Source organism: Mirounga angustirostris, unplaced genomic scaffold (genome assembly GCF_029215605.1).
Source record: "Mirounga angustirostris isolate CCGP_5_RB_7025 unplaced genomic scaffold, mMirAng1.0.hap1 SCAF_11, whole genome shotgun sequence".
NCBI lineage: Eukaryota > Metazoa > Chordata > Mammalia > Carnivora > Phocidae > Mirounga > Mirounga angustirostris.
In genome coordinates, this window is record NW_026991719.1 from 62,484,832 (window position 1) to 62,506,934 (window position 22,103).

Here is a 22,103-nt window from a genome sequence, read left to right on the forward strand (position 1 = left end):
ATGTTACCCTCCCCAGATGAGGGAAGTTTTCAGCTATTGTTTCTTCAAATAAATTTTCTGTGCCCCTTTCTCTTTCTTCTTCTGGGACTCCTAAAATATGAGTGTTGTTATGTTTCATGGACTCACTGAGTTCCCTGTCTATTTTCATGTTGTATAATTGCTTTTTTTCTCTTGTTCAGCTTGATTACTTTCCATTACTCTGTCTCCTAGGTTACTCATTTCTTCCTCTGTTTCTTGCATCCTGCTGTTCATTCCATCAAGTGTGTTTCTCATCTTTTTAAAAATTTTTTAAATTTAAATTCAGTTAATTAATATAGAATATTAGTTTCAGAGGTAGAGTTCAGTGATTCATCAGTCTTATGTGACACCCAGTGTTCATTACATCACATGCCCTCTTTAATGTTCATCATCCAGTTACCTCATCCTCCCACTCCCTCCCCTGCAGTAACCCTCAGTTTGTTTCCTATGATTAAGAGTCTCTTACAGTTTGTCTAGTGTGTGTTTCTCATCTTGTTTATTGAACCCTTTATCTCTGCCATGTTACTTCTTTTTTTAAAGATTTTATTTAATTTAGAGTAAGAGTGAGAGTGTGAGACAGTTGAACCAGGCAGGGAGGGGCAGAGGGAGAGGGAGAAGCAGACTCCCCACTGAGCAGGGAGCCCGATATGGGGCTCGATCCCAGGAGCCCAGGATCATGACCTGAGCTGAAGGCAGATGCCCAACTGACTGAGCCACCTAAGCACCCCTTCCCTGTTATTTCTTATCTCTGTGTAAAGGGTCTCACTCATGTCTTCCACTCTTCTCAAGTCCAGTGAGTATCCTTAAGATCATTACTTTAAATTCTCTATCGGGTATGTTACTTATATCTGCTTCATTTAGATCACTGGCCATGGCCTTGTCCTGTTCTTTCAGTTGGGATAAATTTCTCTGTCTTCTCATTTTGTTTAAGTTTTTGTGCCTTTTTCCTCTGTGTTAGGCAAGTCAGCTTTATCTCCTGTTCTTGGAGGGTAATAGCCTTATGAAGAAGAGGTCCTGTAGTGCTCTGCTGTGTAGTGTCCCCTGTCCCCCAGGGCCTGGCACTTTTGAGAGTGTCTCCAATGGGTGCTGTGTTTGCTGTGCTGTTTTGTCTTGGCTGCTTTATCCTTCAGGCCAGTCATTTGCAGAGTCTCTCTTTGCCTGTTGGGGGCAGTGTTTGGTCCCTGGCCTGAATGTGGCACGTTTAAACTAGGTATACTCTGGTCTGTTTGTGAAGTGAGATGTCGCCTGGCTCTGAAAAACTCCTATGTTGGGATATGTGGCATGAGCAGAGGTTTGGCTGGTCTTCTGGGGGATGGGGCCTACTGTGCTGGGACGGAGGCAAGCATGACTGGGAGGGGGCATTCTGTGGGAGCGTGCGGGGGGCAGGACTCTGTGTAAGCAAGTTAGGTAGCAAGTATCAGTGCTGTGCTGGTTTCCACAGGTAGCCCTGTGCTTATGTATAGGAAAATGATGCCTGACAGTCCCTTTTTTGCTGGAGGGGTCTCTGTGAACACTCTCTTGGATGGCCTCTGAGATGAGTGAATAACCTCCCCACTGTGTGCCCTAGGCACTCTTCAGATCGCTTTTTCACACTGTGTATCCACAGGTTGTTTACCTGCCTTTTTTTCCAGAGCAGTATACTGCCCTCTGGGCTCTATTCCAGCCAAGCCCACTGACCTTTAACACTCTAGGCTTCAAGTCCTGCTGGTTGCACCAAACCACAGAATTTGGCTCCTCTCACTATCCAAGCCAACTGCTATGGGGATTCATTTTCCTCACCAGCTCCCCTGTGTGCTGGTCTGTCTCTCACCAGAAGAAATCATTTTAATATACGATGTACAAATATGAGTCATTTTAATCATTGTGATTACAGGGTAACCATCACTGAGTGTATTTTAAAGAGTTTAGAATAGTATAAAATGGCTCCCCACTCTCCAGCTTCTACACACAAAATGCCAATAAGTTACTATTTACCCACTATCAAAGTAATTATCATGGTACAAGCTAAACAGCTGGATACGTTACTTTGAAAAAATTACAGTACAGACAGTTGGTAGATATGTTTTTATTATTTCATATGAATGTAAGTTGGCATATAGAATTGATTTTTCCCACTTTCTTCTGAATAAAATTCCTAAATGCTGTTATCCTCTCATAATTCTCAAAAAATTGCAAAATATTACTTAGAAACATTAAGGCAGAGAATAGCTTTCATGAGAGGTTTTAGATAGTTTTACATAATAGTGGAAGTGTTTTTGTTGCTAACATTCTCAAATTTAAAATAGACCTGTTTCCTTATAAAATCTCTTCTATTGTCACAATGAATTTCTTGAGTATAAGGCAGATAAATGTTTGCAAGTGTTTCTACCAAATGAGATTTAAAGTAAGAATTGAGATGTATCTAGCAATTTCTATATTTGATGTAATTTGTTTTAGAAATTCCTAAAAAGGTAAAATGCGTAAAAATACATTAGTTGATTAGAAAATGTTGAATTATAACAGCACACAGAATAGCAACTAGTGCAAATCCTATCACAAGGATTAGAACAAATGTATCATCACTCATTTCTATCCTGGGCTTTTCATCTTTCTCTTCACCAGTGCTGCTTCCCCTCTTTCTTCCACCACCTTTTCCAGGCCCTGGATGTTGCTTATGCATTGAGAAGAGAACGCTGGGGCTATATCGTCCCCAGAACTCTTGTATCTCAGCAGAAATCTGATATTGGCGTCCAGCACAGACCTTGAAGTGATAATGTGCATTTGTCACAAAGTTGGAAAAGGAGAATGAAATGTTTGGTCCTTTATATATCTAAAGAAAAATGAGACAAAATGAAAATTTTATTGTCTTACCAAATAAAAAAATATGGTATAGTTTTTGACAAGAAAATTATGAATTAACCCACTCACCTCATAAATATATTCAAAGCAAAACTAAAAGTTTATGCTTACAGTCTCTAATATCATGAGGACCCAGTACTGTTAGGTAATTTTGTTCAGTGTAAGAAATAACAAAGACTTATAATTGTTAAACTTGCATTTGGTTTGGAGTTGTGCATGTGATCAATGAAACCTAGAAATATCAAATCATTCAATAGTAATATGTTAATTGAATGAATAATCAAATTGTCCCCAAATAATATGTACATAAAGCATTAGGGAGAAGGTAGGACTTTTGGATAAGATTCATCACTTTAAACATTCTAAAAGGGTATCTTACTCCTCAACAAGACCTTAATTACCAGTAGAATATAAAATTATAAAATTTTAAAGACAATTTGCAAGAATTTACCAGGTCAGTTCCTTTTTGACTGATGAGTTGAAGACTGTAAACAATGGGATCTCCTTTTATTGGCCCCAAAGACTCCCATTTGATCTCACAAATATTGCTGTTCACATGCTGTAATTTAGGTGCTAGAAAAAGAGAATTTTAGTTTAGAGGGTTTCATTTTTCCTGGTATAATCTTTTGCATTGTATTTATATGGTGCATCATACATTTGGAAGCATTTCACATACATTAACAATTTTTAAAAAGATTTTATTTATTTATTAGAGCAGGGAGGAGGGGCAGAGGGAGAGGGGAGAGAATCCTAAGTAGACTCTGGGCTAGGCATGGAGCCTGATGTGGGGCTCAATCCCACGACTCTGAGATCATGACCTGAGCTGAAACCAAGAGTCCGATGCTCAACTGACTGTACCACCCAAGTGCCCCACATATGTTAATAATTTTATTTTAGGATCACAGCAACTGTGTGAGGAAAGGAGGGCAGGGTCTTTATTTATGTTATTAGTCTCTCTACATTTCAGGAAAATGGGTCTTAAATATATAAGAAGAGAACAAGGAATTATTGTGGTCTAAGTCATATTTAATTCCAGTATGTTCCAGTTAGCTTTTCACTGAAAACAGACTACTTCATAATAGTGATTGGACTTGTGTGGAAAGATTGGAACAACTGCATTTCACAGATGAGGAGGAAAAAATGCTCAAAGCTTGAGCTTTCATGACTGTAAGTTGACCTTGTTATGTATTATAGAAAGCAGTCTATTTCACTGTTCAAATAGGGAGATTAAAATCAGTTTCAGAGGGCGCCTGGGTGGCTCAATTGGTTAAGCAACTGCCTTTGGCTCAGGTCATGATCCTGGAGTCCCAGGATCGAGTCCCGCATCGGGCTCCCTGCTCGGCAGGGGTCTGCTTCTCCCTCTGCCCTCTTCCCTCTCGTGCTCTCCGTCTCTCATTCTCTCTCTCTCAAATAAATAAATAAAATCTTTAAAAAAAATAAAATCAGTTTCAGAAATTACCAACTATGTACTAATTACCAAATATGAAGTTACAAATTTGTACTAAATATGTACGAATATGTACCATATACTAAGTATATTTTTTAGCTTTAATCAGTATAATTATACCTATCAGCTGATGTTTTTTTGTGTGTGTGTATTTTAATCCATTTGAGAACATGTGAGATGAGCAAGGAATGGATATCATGACAAAGTGGAAGGAGAACTATCATGGGGATCAGGAGCCTACCATTCCTATTTTGGCTCTGCTGCTGGCTCACAGTGTTCTTTAGTTACGTTACTTACCATTCAGGGAATTCACTTCTTTCTGTTAAAAAGTGGCTGTGGTGATAGAGTGATTGGCTGAATTAGTTGATTTCAAAGATATTTTTTAAATATGATTTTGAGGGGCAGAGTAGTAGGACCCTAGGCCTGTCATGTCCCACTAACACTATTGGATAACTATCAAATTACCCTAAATGCCCCAGAAATCGACCTGAAGACTGACGGAACAAACTCCACAACTAAAGGGAGAGAAGAGGCCACATTGAAGAAGGTAGGAAGTGTGGAGACATGATTTAGGGGAGAAATGGATCCTGGCTGCCATGGAGAGGAGGTTGCCTGGTTGTGGAGAAGGGTGAGAGAGAGAGGGGCACACAGGGCAATGCACAAGGAGACTGTTTCCCCATAACCACTGGGTTGGAAAACAAGAGGGGCTGAATTTCGAGTTCTTGCAACCAGTGAGTCTTAAAGCCTGGAGTTTTAAAGGTTGGTGGCCTTGGCTGGGATAGAGCTCTGCTCTTGGAGAGAATGCAGGCGAACAACCCAGGGGTATACAGTGAGGAAACAGGGATCTGAAGAATGCCTGGGACTCATGGAGGGGAGATTATTCACTCTTCTTGGAGTGCTTCTTAAGAGGGGCAGTGTTTATGGAGATACCTCTCAGTGAACAAAGCAGCTGGCTGGTACCATTTCCCTCCCTGGCCTAAGCATAAACAAAGAGCCACCTATACTGGCTGCCTAACTTGCTTGCACCAAGTCCCATGCCCCTATGCTCTGGCAGTTCTGCTCTTCTCAGTCAAGCTTGTTTCAGTCCCAGTGCGGCAGCCCCCTCCCCTAGAAGACCAGCACAAACCTCTGCCCACACCATGTCTCCAAACCTGAGAGTTCTGCAGGGCCTCAGTTCTAGTGGAAGTTAGTATCAGGTCTCATTTCACAAGAATATCAGAGCACACCTAGTTAACACCACATTCAAGCCAGAGCCCAAACACTGCCCAGACAAGGCAAGGAGAGCCTCTGCAGGTGACTGGCCTGAAGGATAGAGCAGACAAAACACAACAGTAGAGCACACACAGCACACACCAGAGATGCTTCCCGAATTGCCAGGTCCTGGACACCATGTGACCTCTTCCTCATAAAGCCATTACTTTCAGGAGCAGGAAACATAAGTGGCTTTTCTAACACAGAGAAGAAGGAAGAGACTTAGACAAAATGCCACTATGGAGGAATTTATCCCAAGTGAAAGAACAAGATAAGGCCACGGCAAGAGATCTAAGGGAAACAGATATAAGTAACATGCCTGATAGAGAATTAGAGAATTTAAAGAAACAAAAAATTTTAAAAAGCAACAAGATACTTACTGGGCTTGGGAAAACAGTAGAAGACATTAGGGAGGCCCTTACCACAGAGATAAAAGGGTTTAAAAAGAATAAATCAGAGAGGAAGAATGCAATAAATGAGCTTGGAAAGAGGCTTAGTGCAATAAACAGCAGAATACAAGAAGCACAGGAATGAATTAATGACCTAGAAGACAAAGTAATGGAAAATAATGAAACTGAACAAAAGAGAGAAGAATTATGGAGCAAGAAAATAGACTTAGGGAACTCACTGACTCCATCAAATGTAGTAACATATGTAATGATAGGAGTCCCAGAAGAAGAGAGAGAAAAGGGGGCAGAAAATTTATTTGAGGAAATAAATAATAGCTGAAAACATCCCTAAACTGGGGAAAGAAACAGACATCCAGATCCAGGAGCACAGAGAACTCCCATCAAAAAAAAAAAAAAAAAAAAAAGCAGGCCAACACCAAGAGACACTGTATTGAAATTTGCAAAATATAGTGATAAAAAAATTAAAAGCAAGAAGACAAAAGAAGTCCTTAACTTATAAGGGAAGACCCATAAGGCTAGCTGGAGGTTTCTCAACAGAAACTTGGCAAGTTAGGATGGAGTGGTACGGTATATTCAAAGTACTGAATGGGAAAAATCTGCAGGCAAGAATACCCTACCCAAGTAAGGGTACTCTACCCAGCAAGGCTGTCATTCAGAATAGAAGGAGAGATAAAGAGTTTCCCAGATAAACAAAGGAGTTCATGACCACTAAACAGCCCTGCAAGAAATATTAAATATTTTCCACTCACTGAATGGAAAGGAAAGACCAAAAGTGACCAAGATAGGAAAGGATCAAAGAAAATCTCCAGAAACAACAACAAAACAAGTAATAAAATGGCAATGAATACATATGTATCAATAATTGCTTTGAACGTGAATGGATTAAATGCTCCAATCAAAAGACATAGGGTGTCAGAATGGATAAAAAACACAAGACCCATTGATATGCTGCCTATAAGAGACTCATTTTATTTTTAAAAAAAATTTAAAAAGATTTTACTTATTTATCAGAGAGAGAGAGAGCATGAGCGGGGGGAGGGGCAGAGGGAGAGGGAGAAGCAGGCTCCCCGCTGAACAGGGAACACAACACGGGGCTTGATTCCAGGACCCCGGGATCATGACCTGAATCGAAGGCAGATGCTTAACCGATTGAGTCACTCAGGCATCCCAAGAGACTCATTTTAGGCATAAGCACACCTGCAGATTGAAAGCGAGGGGATGGAGAAACATATATCATGCAAATGTATGTCAAAGGAAAGCCAGAGTTGCAATAATTTTATTGGACAAAGTAGACATTAAAACAAAGACTGTAAGAAGTGATAAAGAAGGGCAGTATATCATAATAAAGGGGACAATCCAACAGAAGATCTAACAATTGAAAATATGTCCCAACATGGGATCACCCAAATACACAAACCAATAACAAACATTAAGGAACTAATTAATAATACAATCATAGTAGGGGACTTTAACACTCCATGTACATCAATGGGCAGATTGTCTAAGCAGAAAATCAATAAGGAAACAATGGCTGTGAATGACACACTGGATCAGATGGTCTTAACAGATATAGTCAGAACATTCCACCCTAAAGCATCAGAACACACATTCTTTTCAAGTGCATATGGGACATTAGCCAAATAGATTAGATACTAGGTCACAAATCAGGCCTCAAGAAGCACAAAAAGATTGAGATCATACTACGCATTTCTTTCTGACCACAATGCTAAGAAACTTTAAGTCAACCACAAGAAAAAATTTGGAAAGAGCCGAGATGCCCTTCAACAGATGAATGGATAAAGAAGATGTGGTCCATATATACAATGGAATATTACTCAGCCATCAGAAAGGATGAATACCTAACTTTTACATCAACATGGATGGGACTGGAGGAGATTATGCTAAGTGAAATAAGTCAAGCAGAGAAAGTCAATTATCATATGGTTTCACTTATTTGTGGAACATAAGGAATAGCATGGAGGACATTAGGAGAAGGAAGGGAAAAATGAAGGGGGTGGATTTTGGAGGGAGAGATGAACCATGAGAGACTATGGACTCTGGTAAACAAACTGAGAATTTTAGAGGGGGGGGGGAGGGGGTATTGGTTAGCCCTGTGATGGGTATTAAGGAGGGCACGTACTGCATGGAGCACTGGGTGTTATATGAAAACAATGGAATGTGGATCACCACATCAAAAACTAATGATGTATTGTATGGTGACTAACATAACATAATAAAATTAAAAAAAAAAGAAAAAAAATGGGAAAGATCACAGATACATAGAAGTTAAACAAAGGGCCAAACAGGAAATCAAAGAAGAAATAATACATGGAAATAAATGAAAATGAAAACACAGTGGTCCAAAACCTTTGGGATGAAGCAAAAGTGGTGATGAGAGGGAAGTATATAGCAATAAGGCCTACTTCAAGAAGCAAATAAACAACCTAACCTTACAGCTAAAGGAACCAGAAAAAGAACAACACACAAAGCCTAAAGCCAGAAGGAAGGAAATAATAAAGATTAGAACAGAAATAAATGATATAGAATCTAAAAAACAGTAGAACAGATCAGTGAAACCAGGAGCTGTTTTTTTTTGAAAAAAATTAATAAAATTGATAAACCCCTAGTCAGGCTTATCAAAAAGAAAAGAGAAAGACCCAAATACCTAAAATCACAAATGAGAAATAACGCAACACTACAGAAATACAAACAACTGTAAGACAATATTATGAAAAACTATATTCCAGCACATTGGACAACCTGGATGAAATGGATAAATTACTGGAAACACAAACTACCAAAACCAAAACAGGAAGAAATAGAGAACTTGAGCAGGCCAATAACCAATAAAATTGAATCAATAATCAAAAAACTCCCAACAAACAAACATCCAGGCCAGATGGCTTCACAGATGAATTCTATCAAACATTTAGGGAAGAGTTAATACCCCTTCTTCTTAAACTATTCTAAAAAAAAACAGAAAAGGAAGGAAAGCTTCCAAACTCATTCCTTGAAACCAGCAGTACCCTGATACTAAAACCAGAGAAAGACTCCACTAAAAAAGAGAACTACTGGGGCGCCTGGGTGGCTCAGTCGTTAAGCATCTGTCTTCAGCTCAGGTCATGATCCCAGGGTCCTGGGATCGAGCCCTGCATCGGGCTCCCTGCTCAGCGGGAAGCCTGCTTCTCCCTCCTCCACTCCCCCTGCTTGTGTTCCCTCTCTCGCTGTGTCTCTCTCTGTCAAATAAATAAATAAAATCTTAAAAAAAAAAAGAGAGAACTACAGGTCAATATCCCTCATGAACATGGATGCAAAAATTCTCAAAAAATACTAGGAAACTAAGTCCAAGTACACATTAAAAAAGTCATTTAGTACAATCAAGTGGGGTTTATTCCTGTGTTGCAAGTGTGGCTCAATATTCCCAAATCAATCATTGTGATACACCACATTAATCAAAGAAAGGATAAGAACCATATGATTATTTCAATGGATGTATAAAAAGCATTTGACAAAATACATCTATTTGTGATAAATGCCCTGAATAAAGTAGATTTAGAGGGAACACCCCTCAACATAATAAAGGTTATATATGAAAAACCCAGAGCTAATATTCTCAATGGGGAAAAATTGAGAGCTTTTCTGCTATGGTCAGGAAGAAGACAGGAATGTCCACTCTCACAACTGTTATTTAACACAGTACTGCAAGTCCCAGCCTCAGCAGTGGAAAACAAAAAGAAATAAAAGCCATCCAAAGCAGCAAGGAAAAAGTAAAACTCTTACTCTTTGCAGATAACATGATACTTTATACATAAAATCCAGAAGAATCCACCAAAAAATTGCTAGAACTGATATACAAATTCAGAAAAGTTACAGGATACAAAGTCAATGTACAGAAATCTGTTGCATTTCTATACACCAATAATGAAGCAGCAGAAGAGAAATTAAGGTATCCGTTCCATTTATAATTGCACTAAAAACCATCAGATACCTAGGAATAAACCTAACCAAAGAGATGAAAGACCTGTATTCTGAGAACTGTAAAACATTAATGAAAGAAACTGAAGAGGACACAAAGAAATGGAAAGACATTCCATGCTCATGGATTGGAAGAAAAAATACTGTTAAAATATCTATATTACCCAAAGCAATCTACACATTTAATGCGATCCCTATCAAAATACCACCGCATTTTTTCACAGAGCTAGAATGAACAATCCTCCAATTTGTATGGAACCATGAAAGACCCTGAATTGCCAAAGCAATGTTGAAGAAGAAAAGCAATGCTGGAGGTATCACAATCCCAGATTTAAAATTATACTACAAAGCTGTAGTGATCAAAACAGTTTGGTACTAGCACAAAGATAAACACACAGGTAAATGGAACAGAGTAGAATACCCAGAAATGAAAATTGGTCAATGACCAAATGAAATTTGGTCAGTTAATCTTTCACAAAGCAGGAAAGAATATCCAGTGGGATAAAGTCTCTTCAACAAATGGTGTTGGGACAATTGGACAGCAACATCCAAAAGAGTGAAACTGGACCATATTCTTATACCATACACAAAAATGAATTCAAAATAATTTAAAGGCCTAAATGTGAGAGAAGAAATCATAAAAATCCTAGAGGAAAAAACAGGCAGTAATCTCTTTGACATCAGCTGTGGCAACTTCTTTCTAGATGTCTTCTGAGGCAAGTGAAACAAAATTAAAAATAAGCTATTCAGACTTCATCAAAATAAAAAGCTTCTGCACAGTAAAGGAAACAACAAAACTAAAAGGCAGCTTACTGAGTGGGAGACGATATCTGCAAATGACATATTCGATAAAGGGTTATATCCAAAATATATAAATACCTTATGAAGCTCAACATATAAAAAAAGAATAATCTAATTAAAAATGAGCAGAAATTAGTAGACATTTTTCCAAAGAAGACATACAGATGGCCAACAGGCATATGAAAAGTTGCTCCACATTACTGATTATCAGGGAAATTCAAATCAAAACTACAATGAGATATCACACCACGTCTGACAGAATGGCTAAAATCAACAACACAAGAAACAACTGGTCAGATTGTCTAAAATTAACACAAGAAACAATAAGTGTTGGTGAGCATGTGGAGAAAGGGGAACCCTCTTGCACTTGGTGGGAATGGAAACTGGTGCAACCACTCTGGAGAACAGTTTGGGGGTTCCTCAAAAAGCTAAAAAATAGAACTACCCTACAATCCAGCAATTTTTTTTTAAGATTTTATTTATTTATTTGACAGAGAGAGACACAGCGAGAGAGGGAACACAAGCAGGGGGAGTGGGAGAGGGAGAAGCAGGCTTCCCGCAGAGCAAGGAGCCCGATGCGGGGCTCGATCCCAGGACCCTGGGATCATGACCTGAGCCGAAGGCAGATGCTTAACGACTGAGCCACCCAGGCGCCCCACAATCCAGCAATTGTACTAGTAGGTATTTAACCAAAGGATACAAAATACAGATTTGAAGGGATATGTGCAACCCACTGTTTATAGCAGCATTATCAACAATAGCCAAACTGTGGAGAGAGCCCAAATGTCCATTGACTGATAAATAGATAAATAAGAAGTGGTATATTATACAATGGAATATTATTCTGCCATCAAAAAGAATGAAATCTTGCCATTTGCAATGTGGATGGAGCTAAAGTGTATTATGCTTAGTAAAATAAGTCAGTCAGAGAAAGACAAATACCATGTGATCTCACTCATATGTAGAATTTAAGACAGAAAACATGAACATATGGGAAGGGGGAAAAGAAAAAAAAGGAGAGAGGGAAATAAGCCATAAGTGACTCTCAATGATAGAGAACAAACTCAGGGTCGATGGAGGGAGGTGAGTGGAGGATGGGCTAGATGGGTGATGGGTATTAAAGAGGGCACTTGTGATGAGCACTGGGTGTTGTATGTAAGTAATGAATCACTGAACTCTACTCCAGAAACCAATATTGTACTGTATGTTAACTAACAAAATTTAAATAAAGTGAAAAAAAAAAACTGCATTATGATCCAGCATTTGCAGTACTAGGTATTTACCCAAGGAATACAAAAATACTAATTCAAAGGGATACATACACCTAGATGTGTATCGCAGCATTATCTACAATAGCCTAATTATGGAAACAACCCAAATGTCCATCATTTGATGAATGGATAAAGAAGTGGTATATATTTACAGTGGAATATTATTCAACCACAACAAGAATGAAATCTTGCCATTTGCAAAGATGTGGATGGAGCTAGAGAGTATTATGCCAAGCCAAATAAGTTAGTCAGAGAAAGGCAAATACCATATTTCACTCATATGTGGAATTTAAGAAACAAAATAAATGAGCAAAGGAAAAAAAGAATGAGAATTAAATGAAGAAACAGGCTCTTAACTATAGAGTACAAACTGGTGGTTACCAGAAGGGAGGTGGGTGGGGTGATGGATTAAATAGGTCATGGGGATTAAGGAGTGTACTTGTGATGAGTACTGGGGTTGTATGGAAGTGTTGAACCACTATATTGTACACCTGAAACTAATAGTATACTGTGCGTTAACTAATGAATTTAAATAAAAACTTTTTAAAAAGTAAAACATTATAATTTTTGGAGTCTTATTAAATTCTAAATTGCACCTTGAATCCATAATTAAGTACTAGAGTCTTATGCTATTGTTCGACATTTAAAATAGACCATACTGCAGAATTTTATATATGAGCTATTGGAGCTCATATTAATGCAACCTTTATTGTCTGGCTTATAATACTTACCTTTAAGTGTGGCTGGTGGAGTTTTGGTTGTAGTGAAAGTATAGATACCAGACAGTGATCCCTCACCAGCTTCATTACATGCTTGGATTTTAAATTTGTATTGCGTATATTCACTCAGTCTGTGCACTTTGTGAGTCTGACACGGTCCATGGTAAATGATAGAAAATCTGGGATTGGGAATCAAGATGGGAGAAGCAATATTATTAATCAAAGTTCACTTAGGTACAAGTAACTCTAGACTTGAAACTGGGTCCTCAGTAAAGCCTAAATAAATCAACTTGAAGCCTGGTGGGTACAACACAAAAGGAAAAAAAAATCAGATTGTATATATCATAATGGCAAGGTGCTGGCTTTCATATTCCTTTTGTAACTTCTATTCCTTGTTATTAATGTGTGTTATATAAAGGAAGAAGTGTTTTGGAAGAACAAAAATAGCTAAATTATCAGTAGGAATTTAAGAAACTAACATGATAATGTACTGCTTTCACATCTATCAGTTCATTGAAACCACTTTGGATTATATGTTTAAGATAGGAAATTTTAAAACATTTTTATTAGAATACATGTTAAATAGTACATATAGCTTACCTCCCAGATCGATCTCCTATTAACAAATTGTAGCTTATAAGGTTGGAAAGTAATCCTTTGCTTGAAGAGCTACGCCATTTCAGTTTGAGGCTCTGGTGTCCATAGACCACACAATCAAGATGAGGAGGATCAAGTGGTAGTGGCTTGGTTTTGGTTCTTATTGATTGGCTAAAAGGGCTTAGTCCATAATGATTGATAGCTTGAATTCTGATTCTAGTGGTAAGAAAAAAAATTAAACTATTAATTTGGATTTAGAAAGGAAAATAAATTTCTACATTTAAACTATGCCCCTAGTCACCCTATGAAAAGATATTGACCATCATATTATACTGATTATTATAGACAAATTTTTGAGGCCAAAATCTTGAATTTGCATTATCAGTATTGACAGTTTTTGATGAGGAGAAACTGGCTTTTAGTAATGCCAAATACTTCTAAAATAGTAAAATTCTCTTTCAAAAAATGTGTAGATTATATAAAACAAAGAAATGTAGATTTGTTCAAAATTCTCAGAAAAACTTCATCTACCCAAAGTAAGATACAAGCAGCTTACTTGTATGTGGTATCAGGCTGTAGATTTTTTAGAAGACACTCTGTTACTCTTTCAACAGTCAGAATTTTTCTGTCTCCATATTCAATGTTATATCCAGTGATTGGAGAGCCATGACAATCAGGTTCCTCCCATTGAATAGCAATGCAAGATGATGCCAGTTTGGCAGGAACTTTGTTTTCAACTTCATGGAGCATTGGTACTACTGCTGGTACAGTTGCTGGTGTGGTTACTATGCCAGTTTCTCCAAACAGTCCAACTACATTTGCAGCCTGAAAAAGTATATTCTGTTAGAGCTTCATTATTTTGTTTTGTGCATAAACCATTTTGTTGTATAAAAACAAGACAAAAATTTTAACCTCAAATTCTAAGAAAAAAATTTTTTTTTAATTGCGGTAGAATTGCTCTATAACATTGTGCAAGTTTAAAGTGTATAACATATTGATTTGATACTTTTTGGAGTTTTTTAGAGAGAGAGCATGCAAGTGGTAGGCAGGGGCAGAGGGAGAGGTAGAGAGAGAATCTTAAGCAGGCTCCATGCCCAGAACAGAGCCCAACGTGGAGCTTGATCTCATGACTCTGAGATCATGACCTGAGCAGAAATCAGGAGTAGGAGGCTTAACTGACTGAGCCATCCAGGTGCCTCTGATTTGATACATTTATATATTGCAGTATGAAACAAAATGACTTGAAGATGCTCACATAGACACTAAAATCTTTAGGTTGCATATTTAGGAAGGTAAAAAGTCTAAATATGTGAAGGTAAGTGAAGAATACAATATGGACATTTCAGGAAAAATATACCCGAACTGAACTCATCACTTAGCCTACTAAAGTTTCTTTCTTTCCTTTATTTTCTAGTTACTATCTCTGTTGGTGGTAGTCTGAAGTTCACATCAATTCACTGTTTTATTGATTTTGTAAAATTTTTTTATTTTGAGATCATTGTGGACTTAAATGTACAATTTACACACTTTACCCCAAAAGGAACATTTTGCATAACTATAGTACAATATACAATCAGGAAATTGACATTGATAAAATCCATTGACATTATTCAGATTTCACCAGTTTTACATGCACTCATTTGTATAGTGTTATACGTAGTTTTATCAGATGTGTAGCTTAATGTGACAACCAACAGTTAGGATATTCCATTGCAAGTATCCCTTGTACTATACTTTTATACTCACAGCAACTTCCTTCCCTCTTTTTCTAATCTTTGACAACTAGTATTTTATTCTTTAACCTGTATTTTTGCTATTTCAAGAATGTTATATAAATAGAATAATGCAGTATGTAAATTTTTTAGATAGGCTTTTTTTTCAGTCAGCATAATTCCCCTGAGATCCATTGAAGTTGTGTGAATCAATAGTTTGATTCTTTTTATTCCCAAATAGTATACCATGTATGAATGTGCTAATTTTTAAAACTATTTATATGAATGTGCTAATTTTTAAAACTATTTATATGTTGAATGTGCTAATTTTTAAAACTATTTATATGTTGAAGTTATTCCCAAATAGTATACCATGTATGAATGTGCTAATTTTTAAAACTATTTATTTATAAATAAAAATATTTATATATTAAAACTATTAATGTGATCATGTGATAATCAGTCATTTCTAGTTTTTGGCTTTTACAAATAAGGAGTTATGTATATCCATGTACAGGTTTTATTGTGGACATACATTTTCATTTCTCTGGGATAAGTGCCCAAAAGTGCTGGGCATATTAGTAAGTGCATGTTTAGTTTTGTAAGAAACTCCCATACTATTTTACAGAGTGGATGTAATTCACACCAGAAATGTATGATTAGTCCAGTTTCTTTACATCTTTGCCAGCATTTAGTGTTATTACTGTTTCTTATTAGCCATTTTGATTAGGTGTGTTGATATCTCATTGTGCATTTCCCTAATGACTAATAATGTTGTAGGTCTTTTCATGTGTTTATCTGTATATCCTCTTCAGTGAATGGTCTCTTCATGTCTTTTGCCTGTTTTGTAATTGGGTTGTTTGGATTTTTAACTGTTGACTTTTGAGAGTTCTTTATACATTCTAGGTATTAGTCCATTGTCAGATACGTGTTTTGTAAAGATTTTCTTCCAGTCTATGCTTGTGTTTTTTGTTCTCCTCACAGGGTCTTATGCAGAGTAAAACTTCTTAAGTTTGAGGAGGTCAGGGGCACCTGGGTGGCTCAGTTGGTTAAGCATCTGCCTTCAGCTCAGGTCATGATCCCAGGGTCTTAGGATAGAGCCCCACATCAGGCTCCCTGCTCATCAGGGAACCTGCTTCTCCTTCTCCCTCTGCCGCTCCCCCTGCTTGTGCTCTCTCACTCCCTCTCTCAAATAAATAAATAATATCTTTTTAAAAAGTTTGAGGAGGTCAAATTTATCAATTTTTCATTTTATGGATTGTGCTTTTGGTATGAAGTTTAAGAACTCATTGCCTACATTAGATCCTGAAGATCTTCTGTGATTTTTTCCAAAAGCTTTATAGTTTTATATTTTAATTTTCAGTTTTCTATGGTCCATTTTGAGTTAATTTTTACATAAGGTGTGAAGTTTATGTTGATTACTCCAAAAAAGACATACACATGGATTACAGACACACAAAAAGATGCTCAACATCACTAATCATCAGGGAAATGCAAATCAAAACTATAATGAGATATCACCTCATACCTTTGAGAATGGCTAAAAAAACCCCACAATAAACAGCAAACATTGGCTAGAATGTGGAGAAAAAGCACCCCTCTTGCTCTTTTGGTGGGAATGCAAACTGGTGCAGCCACTGTGGAAAGTGGTATGGAGGTTCCTCATAATGTTAAGAATAGGACTCCCCTACAGTCCAGTATTCACACTATTTACCCCCCAAATACAAAAACACTAATTCAAAGGGATACATGTACCTCCTTGTGTATTGCAGCATTATTTATAACAGCCAAATTATGGAATCAGTCCAAGTACACATCAATAGATGAATGGGTAAAGGTGTGGTATATATGTATGACAGAATATTATTCAGCCATAAAAAAGAATGAAATCTTGCTATTTGTAATGACATGGATGGAGCTAGAGAGTATAATGTTACGTGAAATAAGTCAGAGAAAGACAAATACCATATGATTTCACTCATATGTAGAATTTAAAAAACAAAAGAAATTAGGAAAGGAAAAAGAGAGAAACCAAGAAACAAACTCTAAATATAGAAAGCAAACTTTTGGAGGGGTTAGGGGATGAGGTAAATAGGTGATTGGGATTAAACAGTGCACTTGTGAGCACTGGGTGATGTATGGAATTATTGAATCACTATATTGTACAGCTGAAACTAATGTAACACTGTATTTTAGCTATATTGGAATTAAAATACAAAAAAGTGTGATGATAGCTACTCTGATGGGTATGGGATAATATCTCATGTAGTTTTGGTTTGTATTTCTCTGATGTTTAGTCATGTTGATCATCTTTTTATGTACCTGTTGAACATTTGTATGTTTTCTTTGGAAATATGTCTATTCAGTTGCTCTGCTATTTATTTATTTATTTATTTATTTATTTATTTATTTATTTATTTATTTATGAGAGGATATATGTATATGTATTTTAAAGATTTTATTTATTTATTTGATAGAGACTCAGCGAGAGAGGGAACACAAGCAGGGGAAGTGGGAGAGGGAGAAGCAGGCTTCCCACAGGGCAGGGAGCCCGATATGGGGCTCGATCCCAGGACCCTGGGATCATGACCTGAGCCCAAGGCAAACGCTTAATGACTGAGCCACCCAGGCACTCCTCTGCTCATTTTTAAATTGAATGAGTACTATTTTGCTATTGAATTATATGAGTTCCTCATATATTTTAACCTTTGTATCAGATACATGATTTCCAAATATTTTCTCTCATTCCATAGGTTTCTTTATAACTTTTTAAAAAAGATTGTTTTTATTTATTTGAGAGAAAGTGAATGAGAGGTAGAGGGGGAGAGAATCTGAAGCAGATTCCACACTGTCACAGCCCAACACAGGGCTCAGTCCCACAGCCACAAGATCATGACTTGAGCCAAAACGAAGAGTCAGACGCCTAACCAACTGAGCCACCCAGGTGCCCTATCTTTTAACTTTTTTAATGTTTAATTTGCTGTGCTGAAGGATTTTAGTTTGATGTAGTCCCACTTATTTGTTTTTACTTTTGATGCCTTTGCTGTTGGTGTCAAATCCAAAATATCATTGGTACAACTATGTCAAGAGGCTTACCCCCTATGTTTTCTCCTAGGATTTTTATGATTTCAGTTCTTATATTGAAGTCATTAAGTCATTTTTTATTGATTTTTGTGTATGGTGTAAGATAGTGGTTCAGTTTCATTCTTTTGCACATGGCTGTCCAGTTTACTATTTAGAAGAGATAATCCATTTCCTCTTGTATATTCTTGTCTCCTATGATATAAATTAATTGACCATATGTCCTGTTTATTTCTGGGATCTCTATTCTGTTCCATTGATTTATGTATTGGTTTCTGTGCTAGTACCATAGTGTTTAGATTGCTATAGCATTGTAATACAGTTTGAAAGGAGGACATGTTATGCCTCTCCTTTTCTCTGTCAGGATTTTTTTTGGCTATTTGGAGTCTTCTGTGGTTCCATAGAAGTTTTAGAACTGTTTGTTTTATTAATGTGATAAATATTACTAGAATTCTTATAGGGGTTGTGTTGAATCTGTAGATTCTGTGGTAGTTATAGATATTTTAACAATGTTAATTCTTCCAATCCATGGGCACAGAATATCTTTCCATTTATTTATGTCTTCCTCAGTTTCTTTCAACAATGTCTTACAGTTTCAGTAAATAGATCCTTCACCTTGGTTGAATTTATTCCTTAGTATTTTATTCTTTTTGATGCAGTCATAAATGGGATTATCTACTTAGTTTCTCTTTCAGATTGTTATTAGTGTATAGAAACACAACTTTTTTTTTTAAGATTTATTTATTTATTTGAGGGGGGTGGGGCAGAGAGGGAGAGAAAAAATCCCAAGCAGACTCCCCAGTGAACACGGAGCCCAACACGGGGCTCAATCCCATGACCCTGAGATCATGACCTGAGCCAAACCTGAGTCAGACGCTCAACCAACTGAGCCACCCAGGTGCCCCACACAGCTTACTTTTGTATATTGATTTTGTCTGCTGTAACTTTATGGAATTCAATTATGATTTCTTTTTCTTTTAAAGATTTTATTTATTTCACACACACACACACACACACACACACACACCACAAGGAAGGGGAGTGTCAGGCAGCAGGGAGAGGGAGAAGCAGGCTCTCTGCTGAGCAGGTAGCCCAGTGCAGGGCTTGATCCCAGGACTCTGGGATCATGACCTGAGCCAAAGGCAGATGCTTAACTGACTGAGCCACCCAGGCACCCTCAATTATGATTTTTTTGGTGGAGTCTTTAGAATGTTCTACATATAATGTATCACCTGAAAATAGGGATGGTTTTACTTCTTTATGATTTGGATGCCTTTTCTTTTTCTTCCCTAATTGCTCTGGCTAGTACTCCATGGACTATGTTGACTGAAAGTGGCAAGAGTTCATATCCTTGTCTCGTAACTGATCTTGGTAGAAAAACTTTTAGCTTTTTACTGTTGAGAATAGTGTTAGCTAGGGTCGGGCCTGGTTAGTACTTGGATGGGAGAATAGTGTTAGCTGTGAGCATGTCATATATGGCCTTTATTATGTTGGGGTATGATCACTCCCTAACCAGTTTGTTGAGAGTTTTTTTGTTTTGTTGTTTTACTGTGAATGGATGTCTAATTTTGTCAAATGCTTTTTCTACATCTATTGAGAGGATCATATGATTTTTTTGATCATATGATTTTTATCCTTCATTTCATTAATGTGGTGTATCACACTGATTGACTTGTAGATGTTGAACCATCCTTGCATTCCTGAAATAAATTCCACTTGATAATAGTGTGTGATCCTTTTAATGTATTGTTGAATTTGGTTTGCTAATATTTTGTTGAGGATTTTTGCATCTATGTTTCTTTTTTCTTAAAAAGATTTTATTTATTTATTTGACACAGAGAGAGAGACAGCGAGAGCAGGAGCACCAGCAGGAGGAGTGGGAAAGGGAGAAGCAGGCTTCCTGCTGAGCAGGGAACCTGATGTGGGGCTCGATCCCAGGTCTGGGATCATGACCCGAGCTGAAGGCAGACGCTTAATGACTGAGCCACCCAGGTGCCCCTGCATCTATGTTTCTTGGGGAAACTGTAATTTTCTTTTCTTGTATTGTATTGTCTGGTGTAGTATTGTAATGTTGGTCTCATAAAATGAATTTTGAAGTATCCTTTCCTCTTCTATTTTTTGAAAGTGTTTGAGGATTTCTATTAATTCTGTAAATGTTTGGTATAATTCACCAGTAAAGCTGATAGGTCCTGGACTTTTCTTTATTGGTAAATTTTTTATTAGTGATTCAGTTTCCTTACTTATTATTGATCTGTTCGTATTCTCTATTCATGATTCAGTCTGTGTAGGTTGTATGTTTCTAGGCATATATTCATTTCTTCTGCCTTTTTTAACATGGCATATAATTGTTCATAGCACTCTCTTATGGTGTTTTGTATTTCTGGGGCATCAGTTGGAAAGTCTCCTCTTTCATTTCTAATTTTGTTTATTAGAAACCTTATTTCTTGGGGTGCGTGGGTGGCTCAGTCAGTTAGGCATCTGACTCTTGGTTTCAGCTCAGGTCATGATCTTGGGGTCCTGAGATCAAGCCCTGTGTCAGGCTCCTTGCTCAGTGGGGAGTCTGCTTCCCCTCTTTCTCCCTCTGCCCCTCCCCCAGCTCGTGCATTCTCTCTTTCTCTAAAATAAATAAAATCTTTAAAAAGAATCCTAATTTTTATTTTCTTAGTAAGTCTAGATAAGGGTTTTTCTATTTTGTTTATCTTTAAGAAAAACACCCATGTCTCAGTTTTGTGGATCTCTATTTTTTTAGTCTCTATTTATTTCCACTCTGATCTTTGTTATTTCATTTAACTAGTTTATTGTTAGCTCATTGTGTTATTTCCTTCATTCTACTAGGCTTAGGTTGTTTTTCTTTTTCTAGTTCCTTTTTCTAGTTCCTTAAATTTCCTTAAGTAAATTTAGTTTGTTTGAGTACTTTCTTTTTCCTTATTGTAGCCATTTATCACTATGAAGTTCCCTCTTAGAACTGCTTTTGCTGCATTCCATTAAGTTTTGGTATATTGTATTTACATTTTCATTTGTCTCAAGATATTTTTTTATTTCTCTTTTGATTTCTTATTTGATCCATTGACTATTCAGTAGCATGTTGTTTTAGTCTCCACATATCTGTGAATTTTCTAGTTTTCTTCTTAATAATTAATGTCTAGTTTCATACCATTGTGGTTGGAAAAGATGCTTGATATTTCAATCATCTTAAATTTTTTAAGGTTTTTTTGTGACATAACATATGATCTATCCCGGAAAGTATTGCATATGCACTTGAGAAGAATGCGTATGCTGCTGTTGGATGGAATGTTCTGTAAATATCTGTTAAGTCCATCTAGTCTAACATACAGTTTAAATCCCGTGTTTCCTTTTTCACTTTCTGTTCAGGCAATATATCCATTGTTGAAAGTGGAATATTGAAGTTTCCTACTATTATTGCATTGTTGTTTGTTTCTCCCTTCAGGTCTGTTAGTTTTTGCCTTATATATTTAGGTGTTCTTATGTTGGGTTCATCAATATTTACAAATGATATATCCTCTTGTTGGATTAGGCCATTTTCCACTATATAGTAACTTTCTCTCTTATTGCTGTCTTTGGCTGAAAGTCTGTTTTGTCAAATATAAGTAGATCTATCCCTACCTTCTTTTAGTTTCCTTTTGCATGGAATATCTTTTCCTATTCCTTCACTTTGTGTGTGTCCTTAGAGCTGAAGTGAATCACTTTTAGACATTATATATAGTTGGGTCTTGTTATTTTATCAGCCATTTTGACTGTAGAATTGTGCCTTTTGACTGTAAAATTGAATCCATTTATATTTGAAGCAATTATTGATATGTTTGGACTTACTACTGCAATTTTAATTGTTCTCTGGAGAGAATAAATAAGATTCTCTTGCTCTTTGTGATTTGATAATTTTCTACAGTGATATCTTTAGATTCCTTTCTTTCTCTCTTGTGTATGTATTATAGGTTCTTGCTTTGTGATTACCTTGAGATTTA

General features: G+C 36.9%; 1 protein-coding gene across 1 annotated transcript in view; it reads right to left on the reverse strand.

Moving 5' to 3' along the window:
- Positions 1 to 2,488: 2,488 nt before the first annotated feature.
- The window catches only part of LOC123841140 (fibronectin type III domain containing protein 3C1-like), a 71,274-nt gene continuing 51,659 nt past the window's right edge, over positions 2,489 to 22,103 (reverse strand). The window contains exons 22-26 of the mRNA XM_064573592.1: positions 13,884 to 14,152; positions 13,331 to 13,543; positions 12,743 to 12,909; positions 3,308 to 3,429; positions 2,489 to 2,827 (exon numbers count right to left, since the gene is read on the reverse strand). Of these exons, the coding sequence (XP_064429662.1) occupies positions 2,489 to 2,827; positions 3,308 to 3,429; positions 12,743 to 12,909; positions 13,331 to 13,543; positions 13,884 to 14,152 (1,110 nt within the window). The remainder of the gene's footprint in view (positions 2,828 to 3,307; positions 3,430 to 12,742; positions 12,910 to 13,330; positions 13,544 to 13,883; positions 14,153 to 22,103) is intronic.